Raw genomic sequence first — 27,007 nt, 5'->3', positions numbered from 1 at the left:
AAAATAATGTTTAACTCTAGGGGAGCTGGAAAATGAGCAGATTTTCAAAAAAAGTGGAATGTCCCTTTAAGGAACAATTTTGTCCCAGTTAAATTTAGGGGTACAAAATAATTAACTTTATCTTTAAAGTAACATGATAGATCCTTAAGGTACAGTAATGTACCCCAAAAGGTACAACAAAAGGTACCACCACAGTGACAGAAAAGGTACCTTTTATTCTGACAGTGTGTATTGTACTGTATTGGGCCAGAGTCCTTCCTGGGTATATTAGCACCCTAAAACTTTTAATCTGTTGACAATTGCCTGATCTGTTCACTTATTTTTTGTTTGATTATTTGCTTTATTTTTTAAATAAAAAGCGTGACAAGATCTCTATTAGTTTTGGCTCATTGACACAAGGTGAGCATTTCACTAAGTAAATAAAATCTGGGATTATCTCTCCTCACCTTTCTAATACAGTTTGATTCCTCCCAATTGCTCTTTAGTAATGTGTGTTTAGTGCTTTTGGCAATATTTTGTTGGTGCTGAGTGAGCGGAGAAAGGTTTTAGACATGCTTCTCTCAATGGGGCGAGGGAATGTGCTGAAAGCTCAGAGACAGTTAAGAGAGCCGAACTGTTTTGGATGGAAAAGCACTTATTTATCCTGAAAAATAAATAGAATTTATTTTTGGCCAGAGGCATGCCATCTAGCGCAGTTAATGAAACAAGTTTGTGAACTACGTCTGGGGATAAAGTAAAGTGTACGTGTGTATCGTGTTTGTGTGTTTAATGAGAGACAGCTTTCAGTAAGTCCATCATGGGATAAATAACCATGTCATTACCATGCACTCATTTATCTTTCTCCACATTATTTAAACCATCCTTGTAAGGTTATGCAGAACAACCACAAATGCTATGTTTCGATGTTCCCTGGAAGGTATAGCAGAGCATTGATTTAGATGGTTTATGTGTGTGAGAAAGAAAGAAAGAAAGAAAGAGAGAGGGCTGGGGTGGCACGGTGCCAAACACCAGGCGCCACTCTTCCAGCGTGATGACCTCATCCCAATCCACTCGAACATATTGTCCAAATTCATCATAATTTCACAGACTCTGTCTCTTCATCTATGCACATTAAAATTCACCAGCACCGCTAGCCAACATTAACATTTTACTGTTATTAATTGTGTAATGAAGGACTGTAGCTGCATTATATCGCCCCAAACTAGTGCACTTTCAAATTTGGCTTGATCCCTGCTGTAAAAACAGAACATATGCTGATGCTGTTTATTCTTGCAAATCTTTTCATGTAGGTCCACCCCGTTGACCCTGCAAAATGGTAGATATACAGCAAATGTACCTATACTTTTAATTGCATTCCACCTATACGTGCATAAAAAAACCCAAACATGACAGCGTCTCATACAGCAGGAGCTGTAGGCTGAAGCTTTAAATGCATGTTGAAACACTGTCCTGAGGTGTTAACAACTCTTGGGTTTATATAAATCATTGTACATTTCTTCCCAGAGCATGTTTCAGCAGCTATAGAAGTGTTTTATTACAAACGTACGAGAAATATCAGCAATCATTACAAAAAGCAAATAAATAAACTTCAACCCTGCTAGAATGGAATATATAAACATATCACATGAAAAATTACATACACCTCTATGCACAGCGTTTAGTTGTTGCCATTATTTTGGAAATAAACAGCAGTGCTATCCTGCTTCCCCAGCAACAGCATTAAGGATAATTACTGAAGCGGCTTAGAGTCTCTTTCAGATGCTTTAAAAGCGTCCCGCTGCAATGATTCTGCTGTGTCCCGAATGCTTTACATAAACAAAGATGTGTATTTTGGGGGGCGCAGTGACGCTGGAATTTGTTTGTTGCTGATTTACGTCTGCGTCGCTTCATACTCCGATGAGGATGCCAGAAAACAAACTGTCTCTGAGAATTGTGAGGGCTGAGCCTGTACCATTGTCGATGAGAATAGACACGTACTCTCCAGCCTGGACAAAATAAAAACCATGTCTATTTGTGAAGGGTTTTTACATCTGTATGTGGATTAGGCAAGTTGAGCAATCACATTCATTCCCACAGAAAAGGCCCCTAGGGTCCCCATTATAAAGTTTATCCCAACTCCTGTCAGCGTGATTGGCATTAATGTTTGTTATGTGTTTGTGTTATGGTCGTCATACCTGTAGGTAAAGCGTTCCTGTGAGCAGAATGCTGAATAGTCCTCCTGTAGCGCTCACACCAGTCACTGTCTCCAAAGACCTGTGTCATTATAAACACATTAATCACGATTTTGGACTTGTCTACTTGACTTCACTGTGTGGTTTTATCATAACAGACAGTTAAGACTTTACTGGGATGGATCATTAATACCCACACATTACTCTGGCAAAGAGACTCTATGCATATGGAGGCTTTGACGCTGTCCCTCTGCCTGGCCTGAGGTCTCTTCTGAGACTCATTTGAGTCTGGGGAAACACACAACGCAGAAACACAATGCAAAGTTACAAGGATTTAGTGACAGGCAGAGACCGAATCTAGCGCAAGGACCCCACCCCAGTTCTGCTGAGCTTTATCTGAAGGGCAGACTGCTGGATAGGTCAATTTTGACAAACACACTCTGAGAAAACGACATGATGCAATCAGGAATAGGGCATTGCATGTGCTTCAGCTTGCAGCATGATGCAATAAAGCTTGCGTTTCTCTCATGTTTCAAATGGTGGTCTAACAGATCAGCTGAATTTCCTGTCAGTGCAAATTAATTGTATCACTTTGGTTGACATTAGAGCCTACAGATATTGTTTTAGGAAGTGCTCTAATCTGCAGTAGTCGTGCCAGTAAGGCAATTTTCCTTTATTTTCCCATCAAAATTATTGAACATGTTCCTCTGACGAATCAAAACCTATAAGTTTATAGGGAATCCTTATTTCTGTTTTATCACAAAGAAAGTGCACTTTAAACATGGTGGGTTGTAGGAAAACAAACCTTGGTTTACTTTAACTTATGTTGGGTTGTTTCAAACCATGGTTGGGTCAGTTATATGCATTTTCTAGGGCAATGTAAACCAATAGTTAAGTTTGTCTGTATTTAACGCAACCATGGGTTAAAACATCCCACATAGTGTAGACATGCAGTTCTTAACAACATATCCCACACGTTTGTGAATCAATTAAGTCATTTTTCATAAATTCATAAGATCACAAAGTATTTTTTTGTGATTTACTCGTTTTTACATGAAAATTCTGTGAAAATAAAACCTTGATATCGTTCCATCAACCTAGAAAATGTGAAAAAGAACAATCCAATAACTTAGTTTTGATAAACCATTCTCCAAAAGTCTCCACTGCAACCATGTGAAAAAATAGGTCATTAAAATGTGGCTCCACTTGTAATGTTAAAATTGGATCTTATTATAATAATATCCACCCCTTAACTCTTTTCCCGCCTTTGACGAGTTAACTCGTCAATTAAAGGAAACCTTTTCCCTGCCAATGACGAGGTTTTACGACAATGCATAATTTCATTATTATCCACTACGAGCAACCCCTTAGGTCAAACATTCAAAACTCTGTGTATGTTTTGATCATCGCTCAAAACATCTGATCTCTATCAAAAGTCCTTCACAAAAATGCAATTATCTCAGCCTTTTGCTCAAAATTTTTTATTTTTGAAGAAACCTACCCATATTTGAGAGGTGATAAAAAGAGAAGAAATGAAAGCAGGAGTTTTTTAAAGCAGAGGGTCTGTTCTTTTATTTGATATGTTAAATGTTTTTTTATATTTAAAGACAAAAATGTTCTGAAAGGCATAAAATCATAAAAATGGCCTGCAAATTCTTTGAAAACGCTGGCAGGGAAAGAGTAAATATCCAACCACAGCACTGCCATTTAGTGCACAGAGAGAGAGAGATAATTGATAGCACAATTTCAACAAATCACTATCATAGTGATCAGTGTTTGCATTTTATCAGCTAATTTGCATTTAAAAGGACACCAACAAAGTGGCCATTTTAACCATAGACTGTAAAAAATATGGACGACGCCTGTTCACTCTCTTCCATTGGTGAAAAGTGAAGCCGCCAGTGTCCCGACATGGCGCTGACATCTTGGGTCTTGAGTCTGCGCAATAGCGATTTCGGGACCAGTCATGCGCAGTAGTGAGCAGGAAAGGAAGCCGCGAAGTCAAAACCCCGCCCTCGCTCTCGTAGAATGCGCATATCACACGATATCACAGCTGTCAATCATGACGTGACACCACCGTTTTTATATCATTAAATAACTAACTAAACACAAACCTATTTTAAAAAACAAACATTTGAATTTACATCAGCGTGATAAAAACTACAGTAAATGACAGAAACCAGCTTCGGAAAAAAGAAAATTGAAGTGTAATGAATTTTTTTTGTTGGTCTCAAGTCCCATTGAACAACATGGGGAGGCGGGGTTTATGACCTATACTGGGACCAGTCACTGGGGGGCGATCGAGACGTTTTGGCTTCACTTTTCAGGGCTTGTGCGGCACGCTTGATTTTAACATGCTATAATAAATTATCTGTGTGGTATTTTGAGCTAAAACTTCACATATATACTCTGGGGAAACCAAGGATTTATTTTACATCTTAACAAAAGTTTGTGAAATGTCCCCTTTAACTCATTCCCCGCCAGCCTTTTTTTGAAAAGTTGCAGCTTTTTTTGTGATTTTCTCAAAAGTTTCACAAAATGCCTTCCAGGAAATTTTTCTTCTAAAAATATATGAACAAATATATCAAATGAACGAACAGACCCTTTGCTTTCAAACAACCAAATAATACGGGGAAAACGTTTCATCCCATCTTTTTTTAAAAACTCTTAAATATGGGTATTTTTCTTCAAAAATAATTTTTTTTTTAGCAAAAAGCTGAAATAATTGCATTTTAGTGAAGGAATTTTGTTAGAGATCAGATTCAGACCAATTATCAAAACATACACGGAATGTACATTTTTTTGCTTCGTTTTTTTTTTTTAAATTAGGTAAGCCATCTAGTGGATAATCGCGGTATTACACATTACCATAAAAACTCACCAGAATCACTTTTTTCATGCAAATGTTTTCTCTTAATTGACAAGATAACTCGTCAATTGCGAGAAAGAGTTAATATTGACTATTGAGCAAGGCCATGTCAAAGTTTGAGATTAAAGTGAAATTAATGATTGAAATTAAACTTTGATAAGAAAATGAAACTTTACAGTCTGAACAGATCTGAATATTGGAGGTTAAGAATGCATCCCTATCAAAACTTTACAGCCCTGTATCTAATCATTTCTGAACCACATACCCAGTAGGAGACTAGCAGTGAGTTGGTAGAAGCCAGATACTGGAGCTGTATATCGGCCACTGCTGGTGTTAAAAGCCTGTCCTCTCTGATGGAATTGCTCTGTGTTTGAAGGCTGTGGAAAACACACATTGAATTATTCAATATGCCAATCCCATGCCAGCTGTTCCTGCATCAGCCAAAGCTAACCTCGCTACTAAACCAATATACTTAATAGATCCAGATAAAGCATTCAAGGTTAAACTTAAACTCATGCATTTGTCAGACACTTTTATCAAAAGCAACACAAGCTATACATTGATTTATCAGCATCTTTGTTCCCCGGGATTTGAACCCATGACTTTTGCCAAGCTAATGCTGTGTGTCAACGACTGAGCAACAGAAATATTTAATTTCACTGTTTGTTTACAGGTTAATGACTTTAAATGACTGTTTCTAGTTTGGATGGGATTGTTATTTCTCCACTTACAGTGCTGAAGGGCTGGAGCTCCTGAAGGCTACGACGGGGTATGATCAGGTTGTGCTGCAGTCGGCAACGGAAGGCCGTGGCCACACGAGGTGGTTGATCACATAGCAGACAATGAGTTCCTACCATCTCTGAGTAGAAAGAAGATATGAGTTAATTGTAAATGTTGAATTTTTCAATTCTTCTATCTATCAACCCAGATACATGTGACTCCGTTGGCTGAAATGTGAGAGGGCAGATCGCCGCCGACGTTCAGACTCTGAAACACAGCCAGTGGAAAATGTTTGGGATTGTCTTTGACTGACACTTGGCTGCATATAAAGTCATTAAACAATCTCACAGTGAATAGGAGATGTAAATATTTGGAGTGTGTGAATGTGTATGAGCAGACGGAGTGGATGGAAGCGTGAGGCAATGAGAACGCTAGAGCGTACGAGCGAACGGCGCCACTGCGCTTTTCCGTGAATAAGAGCCTTTATGTTTTATATTGCTGTCAGAACAGCCTGCAGCTCACGGCACCAGAGCACAAACAGACCTGTGTCTGCTTTCCTGGCAAAGCTCCAACACTCATTCCACACACACATACACACGCATACAAAATCTGGAATCCATGGAATTCTTTGGCTAGGCCAAGTCAAATCCACGTCCTGGAAAATTACACCTATTAAGAGATCAGCCCGGCCCACAACCAGAATAGCTGCCTCCCCAACAAATGAGCATGACAACACAAATCCCTGAAAGTGAACTAGCCAAAATAAAAACATACAACCGCAGAACCACACAGTGGTCAGACCATTAAGATACATACATTTAAATATTTTTAAACATTTAATGCATACTATACGATTAAACTAATCAAACTGTATGTGAATCTATTGTGTGTGTGTGTGGATTGTCTCCACCAATCACTTTGATAACAATATTGTTGCCTTATCACATGTATTCTGAATGTTTAGATCAGGCATGATGTAAGTCAAATGGTATTGTGACAGCTGTCTCGGCTTTGCCATTAAGACTATACTGTAAATGGCTTAATGGTCTCAATATGTAAATGTTAAATCCTTGAGATTCATACAAGCAGTGTATCATGACATGTGGTTTGCTTTTTCTGTCGGGTATGATTGGTAACGTGTGTGAATTGATAAATCTCATCATACCTTTCAATCTGACCTGGAAGTCCTGTATCAGTTCTGCATGATGAGGCAGAAGGGGGCCAGGAGGACCTGGAGGCCCCTGGGGGCCCGGAGGGCCTGGTGGACCCGGTAGGCCATGCTGGAAATATAAAAAGTTTTCAAGTGACATGGAGTTAACTTGCCCCCCCCCACTTTCTTTCATCACTTTCAGCCCCCACCGGAGGCTGATCCTTTTGCCCTTCTTAAGGGCTTGTTATAGTTGTGCGTAGGTCCTACGGCGTAGGTTACCCACACTGATCTATATAAATGACTGGATTGCGTATAGAACGCTTGACGTAACTGCGTGAGGTGAAGCCAGCGCAGAGTTCGAGCCGCCATCTTGGTATACCCAACCGGCAGAGAGCGTCATTGACTTCCATTCAAAATCATGATGAAAATTTACCCCCTTTACAGCGTATCAGTTACACAAGGTTAATTTTTAGGATATGTGTACGTTAATTATTTGTTAATTCTGGTGTTATTTGCAATGTTTATCTTTTAATCGGGCAGGATAATGGATTTATAAAAAAATTTTAAGGTGAGTTTGTCTGTTGCATTTGTTAATGACACGGGTATAAATAAAGTTTGTTTGACATTCAGCTACACTGTGACGGTCAGCGTTATTTCTCTAAATAAGTTTAGGTAACTTGTAAGTTTTAGATAACATAATTACAAAACTAGCAAATTATTGCATGCACATACGGTACAAAGCATGATTATTTATTTAGATTTCAGAATGAGCACGTTTATTGTCATTAATACTAAATATGCTGCGATCTGTCTGCTGATCTTATACTGTAATAAAGATGAATGTATAATAACTGATTAAAACGCAAAATGTACAACTTTCAGTAAATAACTATTTACATGCTTTGGACGTTTGTGTTGTAATAATGTACAGGGTAACTTCACATATAAAAACGAAGACGAGTAAAGTGATGTTTTATCATTAAAATCTGATAACGTCCATTGATTTAATAGAACATTTGGGTATACCAACACGGCGGCGCGGTGGCTTCACAAGTGTGACGTCATGCGCAATCCAGTCATTTATATAGATCAGTGGTTACGCATCAGTTTTCATTTATACATTTGCGTTGTTGTCCGCTGGTAGGCAGTATTCACGCGTGTTACCACAGTAGCAATGCGACCGCCAATTAAGATGCAGCTTGGCAAGTTTAACCCACAAGCGAAGAAGAAACAGCAACTTGTTGTGTATGTTTTGAGATGACCAGCAGTGATAGAAGTAAATAAACAGCGACTAATGTTGCACTCCTCAACTTGTTCCATCTTTGTTCTTACAGTCGCAAACGGAAATACCTATGACACAGTTTTTACTTGACGGGAGGGGTTCTAGTGGACCAAAATCGCAGCACTTGCAGTCCGCGTAGAACTGATGCGCTGTTAAAAATTTGGCGATGTGCACGTCAGGCTACGCAGAGGCTACGAATAACCTACGGCGTAGACCATACGCACGACTATAAATTGAACTTTAACCCCCATCCGTACATCCAGACCAGATCAAACCCCCTACTCTCCTTCCTTCCAGGTTGCATTGTGGGGCTCCTTCATTTAATCGAGACGATGCCCCAACTCCAGTCTCATCTGGATTCCTACATCGAACCCCGGACCAAGCTGCCTAACATCCCATACCTTTATCGTACTCCCCTAATTCATCCTACATTCTATACAATAAATGAGCATAGCCCTTGCTCATGAATATAACATTAATAAGCAAAGAGTAAGGCGACGGACTGATTACTTCTGCTAGGAGTTGATATGTTGTTGTTTAGGTCTCATTTGGTTCCTCTGTGTGTTTTGTCGTAAATATTAAAGGTGCAATCTGGGAATTTTTGATGGATCTCTTAACAGAAATGCAATATAATATACATAACTAGATTATCAATGTTGTTTATAGACCTTACATAATGAACTGTATTGTTTTTATTGTCTTTGAATGAGCAGTTGCACAAGATCTCTGGCCCTATGCATAGGCAGTCCTGAGGGGCCCCCATGCCCCACCCCCATAATATATTCCAGACTTTTCAAGGGCACTCTCTTCCTTTGGGGCCCTGGTAATCAGTACTGGTATTACCTCCAGTCTGACGGCCCTGTCTACAGAGCACGTTTCATCCCTATGTTGTGACAGACGATGACATATTTGTCCAATCTCAATTGCAATTACCAATCTCACCATTGGATGGCGCTAAAAAACCCACACTGGACCTTTAATGCTAATATATGTTATGACAATTTAACTCTTTTCCCGCCAGCATTTTTGAAAAACCAACCAACCAGCCAGCGGCAGCTTTTTTATGATTTATAGAAAAGTTAGTGTTTTATAAGTTGGGTAAGAGCGCCACCTAGTGGATAATAGCGGAAATATGGATTGCCATAAAAACTCGTATGTGTTTTCTCTTAATTGATGAGATAAATCATCAATAGCAGGGAAAGAGTTATAAACCTTCAATAAAAATTCAATGTTCTCATTCTATGTATCATTCTTTGATGTTCAGCAGTGTTATTAGATTACCTTGGAGGGTCTTCTATTTACTCTTGGTTTCTTATTTCCACCCTTGTTGGAGTTGTCCCTAAAGGCTAACCAAGTCCTGTAAGGGGTCCCGTAGGTTTCATCAGAGGAAACAGTCTCCTGTAAAAATTACTAAGGATTTCAGGGCTTGACATAACAGCACATTCTTAAAACTGGGTCATCAAGCTATCACAACAGCAAATATATGCAGACAAATGTCTAATAATAGATTCAAAGAATTATCGCAATACATTTCACTCTGATTTACAAGGTGTCCCACAGTTACTCCCTTTAGGCCCTGACAGGTGAACAGCAGGTGTGTGTACTTACAGGGCTCTCTGTACTGACTGTATTATTCTCCTCCGGCAGCTCCAGATTCTCATCGCTGTCCTGTGTGGTGCAGGTAGTCATCAGTAAACTCAGCAGCAAGGCCATAAGTGCCCCTTTTGCCCCATGTCTGAGCTTCATGCTGCAGTGTCAGTATCTGAATGTCCAACGCACTTGACCCCTGCTCGGTAGCTCAATGCACAGCTTCCATCCCACTAGAAAAATGTGACCGGACGTCCTCTGGGTTTACAGGATGAAGAAGATCCAAGGGTGGAGGTCAGAAGTACAGGTGAGGAATTTAGGCAGACCTGCTGACAATACTTCCTAGGCTTCTGACTTGAAGATGATGAGTCTATAGTTTGAAAATTTTCCTCAGTGATATCCAAGGTTTTAGTTTTTTTGGAAGGGGGAAAGAGAATCCGTATTTGGTTTAAATCAGTTCACATCCGTCATGTGAGGGTTGTCCGCAAGGCCTTGCCGTTCAGTCAGCTTTTGTGACATCCAATCCTCTTAATGCTTCCTGACTATAGTCTAAACTCTCTAAGCTTGAGTTGTGGATGTCTAGCCTGATGTGTTGCAGTCACACAATGTGTAAAGGTGTGTATTCCATAAATACTCTGTGTGTGGTTTTTAATATGTTTATTTATTGTCAGTCGTTATGCGTTTGGCTGTGATAAACCCTGTGTGTGGTATACACAATCTCTCTCTGTGGGTGGTATCTCACCTTGTTACATTGAATTGTTTTCTGATCCCCCCGGTGCCTTCGCACAGTTCGCTCTGTTTATGTTTTCTGTAATTCCTTCAGTGATGATAATTCATTTTGGCAGTTGAGTTCTTGCCAGGCCGTAGTTTATTCCTTATCCACACCCCTGTGTCTCACCTTCAGTTTCAGTGGGTCTCACTGTTTTGAAGGCAACTTCTCTCACTGCACTCCTTTTAGCTTCTTCCCAGACCAGACTCCTCCTCCCCCTTTAGTTTGTCCACTCCTCTTGATATCTTTCGCTCAATCTTGACCTGTCACTGTGTGTCTCTCTTCAGCATTCTCTCTTTTATCAGACCTTCTTTCTCCCTCTCTCTCATGTAGTCCCATTTTCTCATTTGTCTTGTGTTTGGCTCATTCATCTGTTTCTGCCAACCCTTACTCTCACCGTCATCATCAGCTCCAGGGTCCTAGTGCCTATTTTTAGGATCACTGGTGGATTTAGTGTAATTGCAGGGGTTTACCATGCTCATAGATGTTCCTTCCAGGTGAGTTCGAACATATTTAAGGACTAATGCCAGAAAAGGTTATTTTTAAACCATTTTAGATTTGGTTATATTCCTTAAAACCCATTCCAGCCCTAAAACTTGATCTGTTCCAGTGCTTGTAGCCTCAGACTATATCCAAAATATAGCAGTAAGCAGCATTTGGGTGGGGCAGAAATGTGCCTTTCAGATAGGCTGAATTGTACTGATGAAAATGATGACAGTTGAGAGGAAAGTTGCACACTTCCATGTAGTAAACCACCACACCTCTCTCTTTATCAGTCTTTGGCTCTTGCTTTTCCTGGCTGACAAAATTGCATCTGTGGTGGTCTTTACACTTCATCTCTATTGTGCTACTGAAGCTTTTTAAATGTTGGACAAAATGTGGCGAGTGTCGATGTTTACAAACTTCATATAATAGAACATTGGCGCAATCTCTTGGCAGCATTCTTCTGAAACAATCAAAATAATAAAACTGAGAAACGGTTGCCAGACAAGCTGCAAATGCTATGGGAAAACAATATTAGTTTCAGCCCGAATAAACACATTAGAGTACAATAGACTGAATCAGTGTTTCCCAACTGTTTGTCTTCCAGAAATGACCTCAGTCTCCATCAGTGAAGTACCTCTTCATTGACATTAAAGCAGATCAATAATCAGTGGCGGCTTGTGACTGCTTATCCGAGAGGTGCAAATTCAAAATAGGTGTTTGTTGCGTCATGTGAACCATGTGCATCACATGTTTTGTCAAAATAAGTGCCTGCTGCACACACTTCAAAATCGTTTATGATAAAAGAGACCCTCACGTTTACAAAATACACGCAAGACACTCCCTTAACAGTAAACTCTGATTACACATGAGATTATATAGTGGCGCTTTTCCATTACATAGTACCCCACGGTTAAGTTTAGTTTGGGTCGGGTCAGCTCACCTCACTTTGGCGTGGTTAGCTTTTCCATCAAATTTGGTATCACTTCGCAGTGGGAGGGATTATAGGCGTGTCGTTATATTTGCGCTGCATACTGCTGTGGCATCATAAAAGTGAGAGCGTCCTTGTACATTCCCATACATTTATTATTTATCAGTCCACCACAAAATTAAAATTGTCCACCACAAATAGATGTTTGCACATCACGTTTATTACTAAGATTACCTCTATCTCTCTTGACAGTTTTGGTTTAAACACCCGTGGCGTCAGTAGTTGATGCACTCCGCTGAGCCTTATTGAAGTTGTATTTAAGCATATAATTCTGACGTGCTCGTTGCGAATGTTCCGCCACAAACTGCAAGTTTGAAAAAACTGTTATGGTGTCCCTGATTCTCAATGTTTTTCATCGCTAAAAGGGAGTTTGGGAACTTATAGCAGAGCACAGATGACAACATTTTTCCTCGAGACAGCGCAAGCTAGCACTAAAGGTAAAGCTAATCTTTACATTATAGCGATGACGCGTGACGATTGACCAATCAGTGATCTACTGTGTTTTCACGTCACGTTTGGTATTAGCTCGGGGTCGCTTGGAACCCCAACCGAGGTGGTACGAAAAAAGTATCGGGTACTACGTACTGCACCCAATGGAAAAGCTCCCAAAAGTAAGCTGACCCGACCCAAACTAAACCAAACTGTGGGGTTTTATGCAATGGAAAAGCGCCATAAGTATCTGGCAAACGTGAGCGTCTCTTTTATCATAAACCCTAGACGCGTCTGCAGCAGGCACTTATTTTGACAAGACACGTGATGCACATAGGATAACTCGACGCACCGTACACATATTTTGAAATTACGAACCACACACACGACAGGCTACTACATACATGCTGTGATGAACTTCGCATCAAGCGCCCTCGAAAAAAGATGTAACCGGCCGCCACTGTCAATAATGAATTATAATTCAATTTCAGCATTATCATTTATTTTTTTATTCATCCATCATTTTTTTATTATTGTGTACATTATCGTATTGATTCACCTACAAAACAGCGAATGATGTGTGTGAAAAGATTCCCCCTTTATAAGGAAAGAGAGACTTTTCTCAAAAGAAAAATCCAAGTGCACGTGAAATCCAATTTGTTGTATTTCATTTTAATAAAGGTCAAATCAAAATCATACATTTTCAAAGTACCCAAGTCTGCAAACCCATTGCTTGCATTCACTTAAGTAGAATTATACACCCAGTTGTAATTAAGAAATTCACTTCTGACTGCCAATCCTGAAGCTGTCTAACTGATGTTGTAAATAACAGTTTGTGGTTAGATAAAGTTGATAGTAGGCAGTCTGCTTAATTAAGTCCTGGTTAAGAGGATTTGAGATTACTAGGGCTGTTCTGCATGGACTTGCTCAGTATTGGCAAATGTGCTCAGTCTTAATATACTGTACATGGACAGACCTCCCTAATGATTACAAGACTTTTAAATACACCAACAGGCTCAGAACAGATGTTTTGGAAAATGATTAATGTTCTTATATTGAAGATCTTTGATGGCACCATTGATCTTTTGCTGCTTTAATTCTGTTGGCAGAAAGTGAGTACTAAAGACTTAGTCATACTGTGCTTTAAGTTTCCCAGCATGGAGCAGGACAATATTTCACCACTCCAACACTTTGTGGTGGCAAAAAGGACAATCGGTGCTGTGTTTGATCAGCTGCTGGAGTTTGTTAGAGAGGGATCAGAATTTGTTGAAGGTAAGATGGATCTTATTCTATTTAAATTACAAAGAGGTACCATGGAATTACCAAATGTAAGACGTACAATATACTATTTTTGTGTAATGGTATTATTTCTGCCCTATAGCTTCACCAAATGGGATTTTAAAGAACTATATTGATCTCAGAATAGTTATCTGCCTGCCATTGGTCACACAACAAACAGTCCTGCCCCAAACTTGTGTAATTGGTTCAGACAGTTTTGCAATGAGACTGGATGAGAAGCTACAGTAACAGAGAAATGTTTTGTTGTACCATGCAACAGTAATTTTTTTAAAGGTTGCTATTATTTCATTAAGTCTTTGGAGAACAACTTTGTGGTGGTATATAACGTCAGCTATGTGTATATGTGGTACCCAGAGACGTGGAGGAGCGAGGATCTCGAGCATGTAGCTGAAGAGGAGCAGTCCCTGCAGATCCAGGCCTGCTCCAGGAAACTTACCGTCATTAAAGATGTGTTAGCCCGCAGACATATGAAGGTGGCTTTCTTTGGCAGGTAAAACCACAGTGATGACTGATCTAAGCCTACTGGTATGTAAACCAAATGAAGACAACGGGCAAATAGAATAAGATGGATCATTAATGTTTTTAGTTCAGCCAGATTAAACCGTGTATACATTATTGTTCATGCAGAATATAACATATACTTTATGCATATTGTATAGTAAGAAGCTCAGATGCAAAAGCTGCTGAACGCCACCTAAAAAATTTGATGATATTGACTTAATGCTGTTGGGACGTATTATACTTTCATCAAATATATTCGCATTAAATCCACTTTATCCTGCCCTCGGGCCATTCAGCAATACTGGTTTTTTACCCAAAATCCAATAAACGCCACGTAACATACAAGGTAAAAGATGTGTGTCGTCATACAGGGACGCTCATAGTGTTCTAGCACCTAAACAGTACTCTCTGTCTTAGCTACCCTTAAGTGAAACTGAATAACACGTTTCTGGATCCTTTATGTTTTTGTTCAGGACCAGTAATGGAAAGAGTACAGTAATAAATGGCATGCTCCGGGAGCGAGTTCTGCCCAGTGGAATGGGCCACACCACCAACTGTTTCCTGAGTGTGGAGGGCACAGATGGAGATCATGCCTACCTTACAACCGACGACTCTGAAGACAAAAGAAGCATCGAAGTATGATGAAAACATTATGCAGTACCCTCTAGACCTTATAGGCAGGGTTTAAATTGGGCCGGGGTCTCACTTTGTTCCCCACCAGTGTGCAAAGCCAATAACTTGTTTTATTTTATTCATATGGATCATGGTAGGCTTCACGCTCATGAGCGCAAGGCCACCGCAACAACCATTTGCATGACGTGTCAATCTTTTTTGTCACCATCCGCTTAGTCAAACACAACTTACTGCATCTCACGCATTGGATCATACATTGTAGAGATGAATAACTGAATAACACTGATATATAAATAACATTTATATATATATATATATATATATATAGATCAACATAGGCAATCTCCAGATATGTTGCTGATATCTTGTACCTTTTCTCAACAAGAAACACTTTCTTGTATCTTGAGTCTTGTGCCTATAATTGGTCAATAAGGTTATATGATTGTAATAACTTCCTTTTCTGAAAGTTTGATCAATTGTGCCTGATGACTTGTGCGGCATATAGGGTGTCAGAAAATTCAGACTCTCTTTTTAAAATATTTTGTGTCAGCCTCTGGCACAGCTTCAAAGCTCAAAATTATCAAATCGTATCAGAGGTCCATCATGTCACTGAAATACACCAGACGCTTTGCTGTCATCAGTATTAAGCATGTTAGCCCTCGAACCACCCGCCAAATAACAAATCCCGATTTAACCCCTGCTTATAAACTACAGTGGCGTTTAATTGAGAGCATTATTTATAATATATCTAATAATATTAATAACCAGCGTTATCTTTTACACGGTGCTCTGGAATGCTCGATTCTGTTCAGTGGCGACATTCCAAGATAAGTGCCGCAGGGATGACTTGGATTATGGTTTATGTCTCTCAACGTCATCACCACCATGCTTTAGAAAGCTCTTTCAAACTTTATTAAACACAGTCAAAAACATGTTGGAAATTATGCCCATGTTGCATTGTTTTAGAGATCTTCATGGGTGATGACGTTTAAAGTCCAAGACAAAGTCTCTAGTCCCATGTAGCAACTTATTAGCAACCACCCTTTTAAACACACATTAAAGCTTTAAAAATCATGAGTGGGGGTATTACTGGTGTGTTTTATGTCGTAGAATAAAATGTGAAAATATCTTGGGCTAATCCAGGTAAAAATTTACTCACCACCATGTCATCCAAAATGTTGATGTCTTTTTTTGTTCAGTCGAGAAGAAATTATGTTTTTTGAGGAAAACATTGCAGGATTTTTCTCATTTTAATGGACTTTAATAGAGCCCAACATTTAATACTTAACTCAACACTTAACAGTTTTTTTCAACGGAGTTTCAAAAGTCTATAAACGATCCCAAATGAGGCATTAGGGTCTTATCTAGCGACACGATTGTCATTTTTGACAAGAAAAATAAAAAATATGCTCCTTTAAACCACAACTTTTCGTCTAGGTCTGATCCAGCGCAACCTAACGTAAATGCGTAGTGACGTAGGGAGGTCACGTGTTACATATATAAAACGCAAATTTGTGGACCATTGTAAACAATAAACTGACACAAAGACATTAATTAGTATCAGTTGACATACAACAACGTAGGAACGGTCCTCTTTCAACACATTTGTAAACACTGGGGCGGAGTTTCGCCTTCGTCTTCTGTGACCTCTTGACATCATGACGTAGTGGATATTTTTTATTTTTCTTATCAAAAATGACAATCGTTTCGCTAGATAAGACCCTTATGCCTCGTTTGGGATCGTTTATAGACCTTTGAAACTCCGTTGAAAAAAACTGTTAAGTGTTGAGTTAAGTATTAAATGTTGGGCTCTATTAAAGTCCATTAAAATGAGAAAAATCCTGCAATGTTTTCCTCAAAAAACATAATTTCTTCTCGACTGAACAAAGAAAGACATCAACATTTTGGATGACATGGTGGTGAGTAAATTATCTGGATTTTTCTTTTAAGAAAATTGAATATTTCTTTAACACAAACTTATTTGATTGGAAACACTTCAGCAGCTTCGAAAGTCATCATCTGATTGGTTGAATTATACAGAATTTTTGGGAGACGTGTGTGTTGCGTTTTTTAAGGGTCCGCCTGAAAACAACACAAAGCCGAAAAGTATGCAAGATTCACGGCATGAAGTCCAAAGGTTTTTCTTGAAAGAATCTAAAAAGAGATATTTTAACTGTTGCCATTGATGTTATAAACTTCAAAGATGTTTGTTAATGAATGATTTACTGGTTGCACACAGATCTGTTGTTAAGACGTTTCCTCACCCCTAAACATGACGCGGTACAAAGCAAAATGTGATTGGTTGCTTTATATGTGGCCTCTTGGGCGATCCTTGGCCATTCAAAGTGGCCATGGTCCCCAACTTTCAGTAGTCTGTCTACGCGAGACTACTAAAATGCTAACTTGCTTCCAGGTTTTGCCTACAAAAATACATCATCCCTGCGGCACTCTAGGCTTGATCGACTTCATACGGTGCCGAAACAAATGAGAGGCAGATGACATCACAGTACCGTGAGAATGATGCGAAAGCAGGCTCCTCTGTATGATTTCTGGAATTGCTCTTGCAGTACTTTGATGTCATCCACCTGCCGGTTCTTGCGACACCATATGACGTCCCGGTACTGCAATTTATCCTGACATGTGAAGTTTAATACTTCCAAAGAAATGTTTATACTTTCAAACAACAAATATGAGATTTAATTTACAAATGAGTAAACAAAGAGCATGCTTGCCTTGTGTGAACATGTCTTGGCTTCCGGTAGGAAAAGTTTTTCCTCGGGGAAGGTTTGCATTTGCTTATAAGAGATAAGCTCATAAACATATATAAATTACAATTTTGTTTACATAAATTTACTCTCGTGGCAAGTAGCCTTGCAATAAGCTCGATAATGTACAGCCAACCAATGTTATCACAATTAATCCCTTTAGGGTAATACAAGATCGATTTGTGTTGGTCGGGATTCGTGGCTGTTCATTATCACTTGCATAATGCCGAGTTAGGCAATCTTCACATGAAAACCCTTAATGCTAAATAAAGATAAATAACATATGTGTAAAGGTCTTCCAATAGAGTGGAATGATTTGAATACTTTGTGTCATTCTCTATCTTGTTGAAGTTCAAAGTTTATTTTTTCTTTACAGACAGTCAATCAGCTGGCCCACGGTTTTCACATGGACAAGAATCTTGACTCAGGCTGTCTAGTCAGAGTATTTTGGCCCAAAACTAAGTGTGCCCTGTTGAGAGATGATTTGGTCCTGATGGACAGGTAAGAGCATCATTAGACGCTGAGCTCGGGTTGTCAGGTTTGGATTAAGGTTCTGCAGGGTGAATTGGCACACAAGCAACAGACAATCACTGGCATACTCAGAACATCCTTGGCAGATATGTGGACTATGAGCTGTACAAGGTTTGACGTGTTTTAAAAGGGGGGGCAAGTGAAAGCACTGATGGATTTTGGCATTATCGGCCTAAATGTATCATAAGTGGTAGAAGCATTCTTGATGTTATTAAACTCAATCTTTAACTTCTATTTGCTGTGTCCTGACAGTCAAACAGACACCTGACAATCGCCTGACCTCAGATTATTGATAAATTTGATTTGTAGTTTATAGAAACAGTAATGAATGACCCATACTCCTCTTACCTCTCAGCCCGGGCATTGATGTCACATCAGAGCTGGACAGCTGGATTGACAAGTTCTGTTTAGATGCTGATGTCTTTGTTCTTGTGGCCAACTCTGAATCAACCATCATGAACACTGTAAGCAGACAAAACAAAACCAGACTTATATTCCATTTTTTATGATATATGCTGCTCTGGTTCATGTGTGTGTTTCCCTTCAAAGGAAAAGCACTTTTTCCACAAAGTGAATGAGCGCATTTCGAAGCCCAATATTTTTATCCTAAACAATCGCTGGGACGCATCTGTCTTGGAGCCAGAGTATCTGGAAGATGTAAGTTTTATGGCATTTTATGATGTCTCATGCTGTATTTATTAGTCAGTAATAATTAACCACTCCACGAAGTGAGCTTTGTATATGATTCACATTTTTCCTCATTTCATATTTATAGATTCAACTTCAAGGATTCAAATTTGCTTACACTTACATTTACACATTTAAAAGACTTTATAGGGCATTCAAGGTATACATTTTTATCAGTATGTGTGTACCCTATAAATCGAACCTACAAACTTTTGCACTGCTAATGCATCATTCTACCAATTGAGCTTCAATTCTATAATGCTTAAAGGTGGGGTGCATGATTTTTGAAAAACACTTTGGAAAAGGGAGTCGGGCCAAGTACCAAAACACCCTTGTAGCTAATCAGCAGCAAGGGGCATGTCTACTAACCGACATCGTTGCCTGGGTTGTGTATGTGTGGGGTGGGTCTATTAAAAGAAGGTCCAGATTCTATTGGGGTAGGGGCATATTTGTTTTGGTGATTTCAAATGTCAACATTGGCTTTCAGAGATTATGCACCCCGCCTTTAAGAGATTTAATGCATATTTATATAAAATATAAATGTCCATTGGAGTTTTTTAACTGCTGGCAATTCAAAGGTCATGGGTTGCATGCAAGGGCACATACGTAAGGAATAATTGACGACGGGCCATTGAATTATGAGAAAAAATGCACACCCAAGGTCGTAGTGCGGCACGACGCGAAGCGGAGTTTACAGAAAAAGAAAATAATAAAATAATCAACACCCATGAAAAAAAAATTTGCCAATTAGAAAAAAGCATTAAACAGGCCCGTAGTATAAAACATAATAATATAACTCTTATACACTGTAAGTTGCTTTAAACATCTTCCAAATGTCTCATAATTGAACATACACTCTGCATTTTATTATCCTGTAGGCAAGGCAAGTACTGAAATATGTTTATGCAAACTGATCTCACGGAAAGTCGTGTTATAGTCACGCAAAATTTGATTAATTTACTTGTGTCCATGCCACGAAATTCAGCTTTTGTTCGTCTCTTGAGCACAAATGTCCTTTTCGTGACACTCGCACAAATTTCTATAAATAGTTGTTTTTTGTGCGTTGCACGACTTTCTTTTTTGTTTTATTTTATGTATTGTTTTCTCATTGTTTTTTTCTTATTTTCTTACCTTTGTCGCATGGAGTTGGAGTTTTAAAAGCGGAAGAAAAAAACATGTAGAAACCAATACATAAAAGTACATCCTTACCCAAACCCCAAATCTAACCCCAAGCCAAATGATTTAAAAATGGGGGGAAAAACCAGAAAACATTACTTAAAAAGACACGAAAACGAGAAACTATTCTTGCGAGTGTCACGAGTGGTTTGTTTGTTTTTCCTTTATTGTCCTTCAGGTACAAAAGCAGCACATGGATCGGTGCATCAGTTTCTTGGTGGATGAGTTGAAGGTTGTAGACCTTAATAAAGCACCTGACCGTGTCTTCTTTGTCTCTGCCAAGGAGGCCCTGAGTGCCAGGATCCACCGTGCCCAGGGGATGCCAGAGACTGGTAGACTCCACTGCTTTGTGTCCCACAGCGCCGAGCCTTCTGTTTTTGACACTGTTCTGGAGGGAGACCAGGAAAAACTAGGCCTAGCCAAGTTAAAAATGAGTCTAAAACAGCCATAAAACTCTCCGAGGCAGATGTTAATAAATCAAAGTTGCCCATTGAGTCGATACGATGATGCTTAACATGTTACCATAAAGCGTGGAAAAATACACAAAAATAATGCTCAATTGCACATGCCTCACTGCTATATTTTATAAGCTGTTGGCTGGTATCATGGGGGCAAAATGGCTCGTGTGCTTTTAATATTCACAGGCGGCGCCTTGGCTGAAGGTTTCCAGGAGCGACTGAGAGAGTTCCAGAGTTTTGAGAGAACATTTGAGGTGAGGATACACTTAGACTGCGATCGCAAGCTCTGAGATTTTCATTGCCTGACAATGATGAGGTTGAAAACAAGGAGTGTTTGGAAATGCACCAGAGTCTTAGTCCTATGTGCTGTTTAGACTATTTAGAAAAATGAGTTTATGATGGCATTACCCAGAAACGTGACGTGATGACTGTCCCCTTAAGCAATGCTGCATTGTGTCAGTCCAGGCCATCTGCGTCTGGATCCTAGATATGCGGCATGCTTTGCCCTCTTCATAGATTCCAGACAGACGTTGCCATAGTGGCACCTTTCTGAGCCAAGTTAGTGGTTGTGAGTAGGTGAGCGTACCTCACATTCTTTGAATCCTGGGATGAAAATTCACAGTATCTATGATGGCATAATAGGTCGCTCTGTTCAACCTAGAAAACATTCAACAACTATGGTAAAGCGGAGAGCAGCAAAACATGTCATTCAGGTTGATGAGTGTAGATAAAATCTTACCACTGGAATCTTCTTTTGATTAATTTAGCTTTTTATCACAGCATGATCCCTAATAACTGCACAATAATGGCTGAAGAACATGCTTCATAAATTTCACAGGAATTTATATCTCAGTCTGCGGTGAAGACCAAGTTTGAGCAGCACACAATCAGAGCCTGGCAGATTACTGACTCAGTCAAGGCTATCATGGATGCCATAAATATTTCTTCAGCAGTGAAGAAGTGAGTTGCAGAATATATTTTCCAATATTCCAAAGGAATTTTTTGGTCACACTATTAAGATAAAACATCACAGAACGTCAAAACCATTAGTTTGACCCACCATTTTATAAATGAAAACATTTATTGTATATAAAAGCTGTGCTTTTCATCTGTAGAGTCTTCTCATTGGAAGAGCGTGAGGCTTTCATCGACTGGTTGGAGTTTGTACGAAATCAGCTGAATTTTCTAAATGAGGATGTCAAAGACAAGATAAAGGCCGTAAATGATGAAATGGCTGTCAAGGTAACCTGTCCTGCATCGTTAATCCTTACCTTTTTGTTATTATGGTAACCATCCATTTTGACTAAATATAATATAATGTATTTTTTACAAATCTAATATAGTCTCTCTCTGCAGATGAAGTAACATTCTCAACATTGCTTTTTTAGGTGGCCAATGCACTGGCAGAGGAGATTGGTGGCCTGTCTGCTTTGGTAGATGAATTCTGCATTGATTTTAGTCCTGCTCCTATTGCCTTAGCCCTGTACAAAACTGTGAGTTTTGATAATGCCCCTTATCAAATATCAAATAATAACAATAAATTACATGTTTGTTTATTTAAAGATGAGATTGTAAGAAACATCCAAAAATATTTGGTAACACTTTACCCAAAGGGGTGTTTATTAGACTGACATGACACCGTCATAATCATGACATGACATGTTTCATGAACAAGAAGGAGATTTTATGTACATTTATGACAACTGTCATTAGGTTGCATTTGTTCAATTATGTCATTTTTAATGCAAAGATGACATTGTTTGAGATGTCTTTGTTATGACAACTTGACATTAACCAATGCATTATAACTTGTCACGCAGGGCTCCAGACTGCCACCAAATGGGGGCATTTTGCCACCAAAATTTGAGAGTGTGCCACTGAATTTTACATCCAGTTGCACATGTGCGACCAGTAAATTTGACCTTTTTTTGTGATGTGACACTGAATTTGAAAACAGCACATTGTACTTTCTGAATCTATCCTTAAAATATTTATCAGTAATACAGTGGAAATTAGTAGAAATGTGAATTTGGATAGCATGTTGATTTACAGTGTGTGCCCCTAAATTTTCTGGTTGCGCCCCTAAAATTTTCAGTTGGGGGCCACTGTGCTCCTAGTGAAAAAAAGTTAGTCTGGAGCCCTGTCACGACAACTTGACATTACCAAGACAACATAACTGACCACTTTTTACCAGTGATACAAATTTAATTTGTCATGAAAATGTCATTAAGTGTTAATACTCCGTCAAAAAGTTTTACAACAGCATCATGGATATTTTTCTTGACCTCAACTACAGTGGTTGACGTACAAAGTATTTGACGTAGTATTAACACTGACTGTGTTGACATTTTAATGACAAGTTCGATTTGTACCACTGTAGTTGAGGTCAAGAAAAATATTCATGATGCGGATATAAAACTATTTGACAGAGTATTAACACTTAATGACAGTTAATGTAATGTTATAAAGCTAGGTCATTTCTTAGGTTTGCTATTTATTCTGCTATGTCATGTTTATGACAGATTTATGACAAGTTATGATTTATTGGTTTATGTCAAGATGTCATAACAAGGACATCTCAGTCAATGTCATCTTTGCATTAAAAATGACATAATTGAACAAATGACACTTAATGACAGTTGCCATGGCATAAACATGCATACAATATACTTCATGTTCATGACACGTGTCATGTCATGATTATAAAGGTGTCAGTCTTATGAACACCCCTTCAAGTAAAGTGTTATAAAAAATTTTTCTAGTATAGCCTACCATATACCAAAGAAACCTACAGACACACGTTCTTATATTTAAATTAATAATTTATGTTATTATTAGTTTAAAAGCCTTCTTTAAGAATTGTAGTGACACTAATATTCTAAACCACGGACACAAAACAACTTTATGGTGACCAGAATACTGCCAAACAGGCTGTATTCCTTTATCAATGTCTTTGGCTGGTCTCAAAAAACATTCCTGTCCAACAACCATATCCTGGCCCCATCTTTAACCGTTAACTACCCCTAAAATTAGAGGCTAATGATTGCTGATCATAGTCGATAAGAATGTTATTCAAGACATATCCCAATGCTGGCTCCAGCCCTAATCCTAAAATCTGATGGGCTGATAGGAATGTAGTTCAATGACTAACAAAGACCCAGACATATCCTACTTGGCAAATATCAGTGAGAGTGATGTGATTCCCAATTGTATTAGTTATGTTTTGGAAATAATTGTCCATTTTGCAGAAACTTCTGGCATATGTAGAAGAGAGAATGGCAAAGAATTTGGACCTCCGTTGTTCTAGTTGTATTAATGGCTGTGTTATGGCATCTCAGAGAGATATTATGGGTACATGTCCACTACACACAAAAATCACACGTCTCATGCAAGAGATAAATAAGCAAACTTTACTGTGGCCAGATTATTGCTGAGGGTATTTGAAGCATTGACTGCCGTATTTTAATTCTCATGCACAGACACAATACGTCCTCTGCTGCCCCCTGCTGCCCGAGGTCAACTACACCTCCCTAACAGAAAGCTAAATATGACCTACGGCCTGAATTTTGCCAGCCTATGTGCAGATTTCGAGGAAGACATCGAGTTTCAGTTCTCGCTCGGCATAACATCTTTGGTAAACCGTTTCCTGGGCCCTGCTAAAGCAAAACAAGCTTTGAGCCTGTTGGACCAAAATGCAAAAGTACCTATAATCTTTTGTTTATTGTTAAAATATTGCTTTTTTTTGTAGCTAAATTACATTTGATACTGTTAAGTAAGGGATAATGTATGGGCAGCAGGTGTTATCGCAGAAATAAGCCCAGACAATGTGATCACCAACGCAAAGTGGAGGGTATCACACGGAAGGGGCTTATTTCCCGACAACAACCTCCTGCCTGTACATTATTTCGCTTTATTACACGGCTATTTACCTCATAAGTAAAGTAAGAAACGTTAAATATTGATCTGAAATATTGTATTTGGTCATTTTTAACGAATTCACACCTTCCGTGAGGAAAACCTGTTTACTTTTGGTTTAAAGATAAATCAAGCCGTTCACGAACACACTATTTGGTTTAATCATTTAATGTCATATATGTTATTAAAATACATAGTTAAATATTTAATGTTTGTGTAATATTAAACTGTAACTTACCTGTCAAAATGATTGGCAGCTTCCATGTTACCATGTGTGTTATTCGTTTCAGGCGGGAATAACAAAACATTATTGTTCGACTTCATGCGGCGCCGCAAGAACCGAAAGCCGGATGACGTCAAAGTACCGCGAGAACAATTAGAGAAATCATACTGAGTTTATTTTCGTCTCGCTTTCGCGGTACTTTCACGTCATCTAGCCTGTCGGTTCTTGCGGCGCCGCTTGAAGTCGAACAAGCCTATTGTTTGTCATGACGCGACTGGCCAATCAGAATCAAGCATTTTAGAGCGCCGTGTAATAATAAAAAAAAGATTATGAGACCAAGTTTGCCATTAAGTTTAGAATATTAATAAAGGCAAATGCTGTGAGTTAACAGCAGTAATTTAACTCTTAAATAAAGTGACATGATGTGTATTTGTGCACAGGCCTCTTCCTCTGCTCTCATGGGAACCCAGGCCCATGAGGAGCTGGCCGTCTCCATGGCAACGGGGCTGCGCTCTCTCACTTCAAGAGCATCAGTGAGCATGTTGGTCATTGCTGGAGTGGTAAGAAAATTAAAAACTCTTTCTACTAAATGTGTTAAGTTCACAAAAAGAGTATACCTACATACATTTGGTTTTTGCACAGGTGTGGCGTTCTGCAGGGTGGAGGTTTGTTGCTCTTTCTGTGAGTCTCTACAGTTTGCTCTACCTGTATGAAAGACTGACCTGGACCAACAGCTCGAAAGAGAGAGCCCTCAAGCAACAGTTCGTGGACTATGTCACTCAAAGACTACAGGCTATCATTCATATCATCAGTAGCAACTGTGGACAGCAGGTGCAACAGTGAGTGTGAAAAGTAAAAAAAAGTCAGTGCAGGTACACTTCTAAAATATATAGGTGCTACATAATGCCACAGAAGAACCATTTTGGGCCATTTTGTGGACATTTGAAAAAATTTCACAAAAGGTTATGTATAAAGGTTCTTTAGACTATCAAAAGGTAAGAACGAAATGGTTCCTTTAGGATGATGAATGGTTAAGGAACCAAAATGGTTCTTCTATGGCTACCTTTTGTAGCCCTTTCTTTTTAAGAGTCTATATATTTAACAGTTTCTATAAATAAAAAGAGTTTGAGTTTAATTGAGCAGGTTTAGAGGTGAATAAGTGTTCTGAATTAAATTAACCTAATTACAGACATCTACTCGTAATTAAGTTTCTGCACTTGGATACCTAAAGGTCAAAGCATGTTATGGTAAATTATAAGGCAGTTAATAATGTGAAACATTTAATAATCACACTATAGATCCACTATACACAAAAGTGAATACTTTACCCATAAGCTGTTGACAAGTGAAGAGCAAAGACAACAGTGAACTTGATTCATCTCCAAGCAAACATAGAGCCGATGAACATATTCAGACACTTGAAATATTGGTTTACATGCTCAGAGCATGAGGGCGAGCGGGCGATTTGTGAAGGGTATGCGTTTGTGAATTCTTGCAGGGAGATGGTGGCCGTCTTCGCCCGCATGTGCCAACAGGTTGACAAGAGCGAGATGGAGCTTGAATCGGAGATTCGCAGACTCACTGCCAGGATCCAGCGTCTGGAGAGGGTCCAGAGACACTCCAAAACGCTCAGGTATGATAGTCACGATATGCGTGAGAGAGAAATGCTAATGAATGACAGCACACACTGGAGGTAATTACTCATAATTGAAAGCAAATCCATAGTTAAGTCTGGTTTCTAAGAAAAGTAAAGGGAAGGTGGGGCACCATATACCATCTTTGAATTGACGTTGGGTTTTAATTTTGGAAATCCACTCAATTTTTAATTTAAATGTATAACATTGATCTTGTTTTTCACAGGCATAAAGCTACTGATCTGGAAGCACAACTGGAGCTTTTCTCTGATGAGTATCTACAGATTCAACATTAACAACACATCAAAGTGAGACTGTTTGTTGAAAGCACACTGGTGAGCTGGAAATAGATTGTCCTCTAGTGTTGAGAGATGCAACAACATCTTTCTGTAACAGCATTGCAAAGTCAAGGCTAGTTGTCATACAAGCTTTCTCTAAGTAATTATACAATTTTATAGAGACAGAGCGCAGTTATGCTAATTTTAAAACCACGCCCACCGGGGGGAAACAATCCAACCTTCTCCATTGACTTTTTATTGCGAGAGGCCACCTCCTTGTCATTTCTGGCTTATAACAAAAAACAGGATAATGCCTAAAAGCCGCTGTGTGACAAGGTGTACAGCTAATAAGCCAAAAAAAAAACAGAAATAAGTTTTTATAAGCTGTGGAGCTGTAAAACCCAGCCTTTAAGGAGAAAAAATGCTATTTCTATGATGTATTATTATGTTTTATTT

The 27,007-nt window shown here is 39.0% G+C and overlaps 2 protein-coding genes across 2 annotated transcripts; one reads left to right on the top strand and one right to left on the bottom strand.

The window, feature by feature from the left end:
* Positions 1-1,509: 1,509 nt before the first annotated feature.
* Positions 1,510-11,130, bottom strand: LOC135765995 (erythroferrone). The gene is made up of 8 exons (XM_065275889.2): positions 9,801-11,130; positions 9,474-9,590; positions 6,926-7,040; positions 5,772-5,899; positions 5,306-5,417; positions 2,369-2,459; positions 2,175-2,253; positions 1,510-1,985 (listed from the first exon to the last, which is right to left on the bottom strand). The coding sequence occupies exons 1-8, from the start codon at positions 9,936-9,938 to the stop codon at positions 1,887-1,889; spliced, it is 879 nt and encodes a 292-aa protein (XP_065131961.1). The 5' UTR covers positions 9,939-11,130; the 3' UTR covers positions 1,510-1,886.
* A 1,637-nt stretch (positions 11,131-12,767) lies between these two features.
* Positions 12,768-26,808, top strand: mfn1a (mitofusin 1a). Its single transcript, XM_065275890.2, has 17 exons — positions 12,768-13,723; positions 14,105-14,240; positions 14,725-14,887; positions 18,026-18,150; positions 18,536-18,644; positions 18,730-18,837; positions 20,222-20,375; positions 20,688-20,755; positions 21,340-21,461; positions 21,617-21,743; positions 21,890-21,994; positions 23,750-23,852; positions 23,981-24,201; positions 25,080-25,199; positions 25,282-25,478; positions 26,138-26,272; positions 26,500-26,808. Exons 1-17 carry the CDS (start codon positions 13,609-13,611, stop codon positions 26,567-26,569), a joined length of 2,178 nt encoding a protein of 725 aa, XP_065131962.1. The 5' UTR covers positions 12,768-13,608; the 3' UTR covers positions 26,570-26,808.
* The last annotated feature ends 199 nt before the right edge of the window (positions 26,809-27,007 follow it).

This window comes from Paramisgurnus dabryanus, chromosome 6 (genome assembly GCF_030506205.2).
Source record: "Paramisgurnus dabryanus chromosome 6, PD_genome_1.1, whole genome shotgun sequence".
Classification (NCBI taxonomy): domain Eukaryota; kingdom Metazoa; phylum Chordata; class Actinopteri; order Cypriniformes; family Cobitidae; genus Paramisgurnus; species Paramisgurnus dabryanus.
The sequence above is the reverse complement of the archived record's forward strand: the minus strand, read 5'-3'. Positions and strand labels throughout refer to the sequence as shown.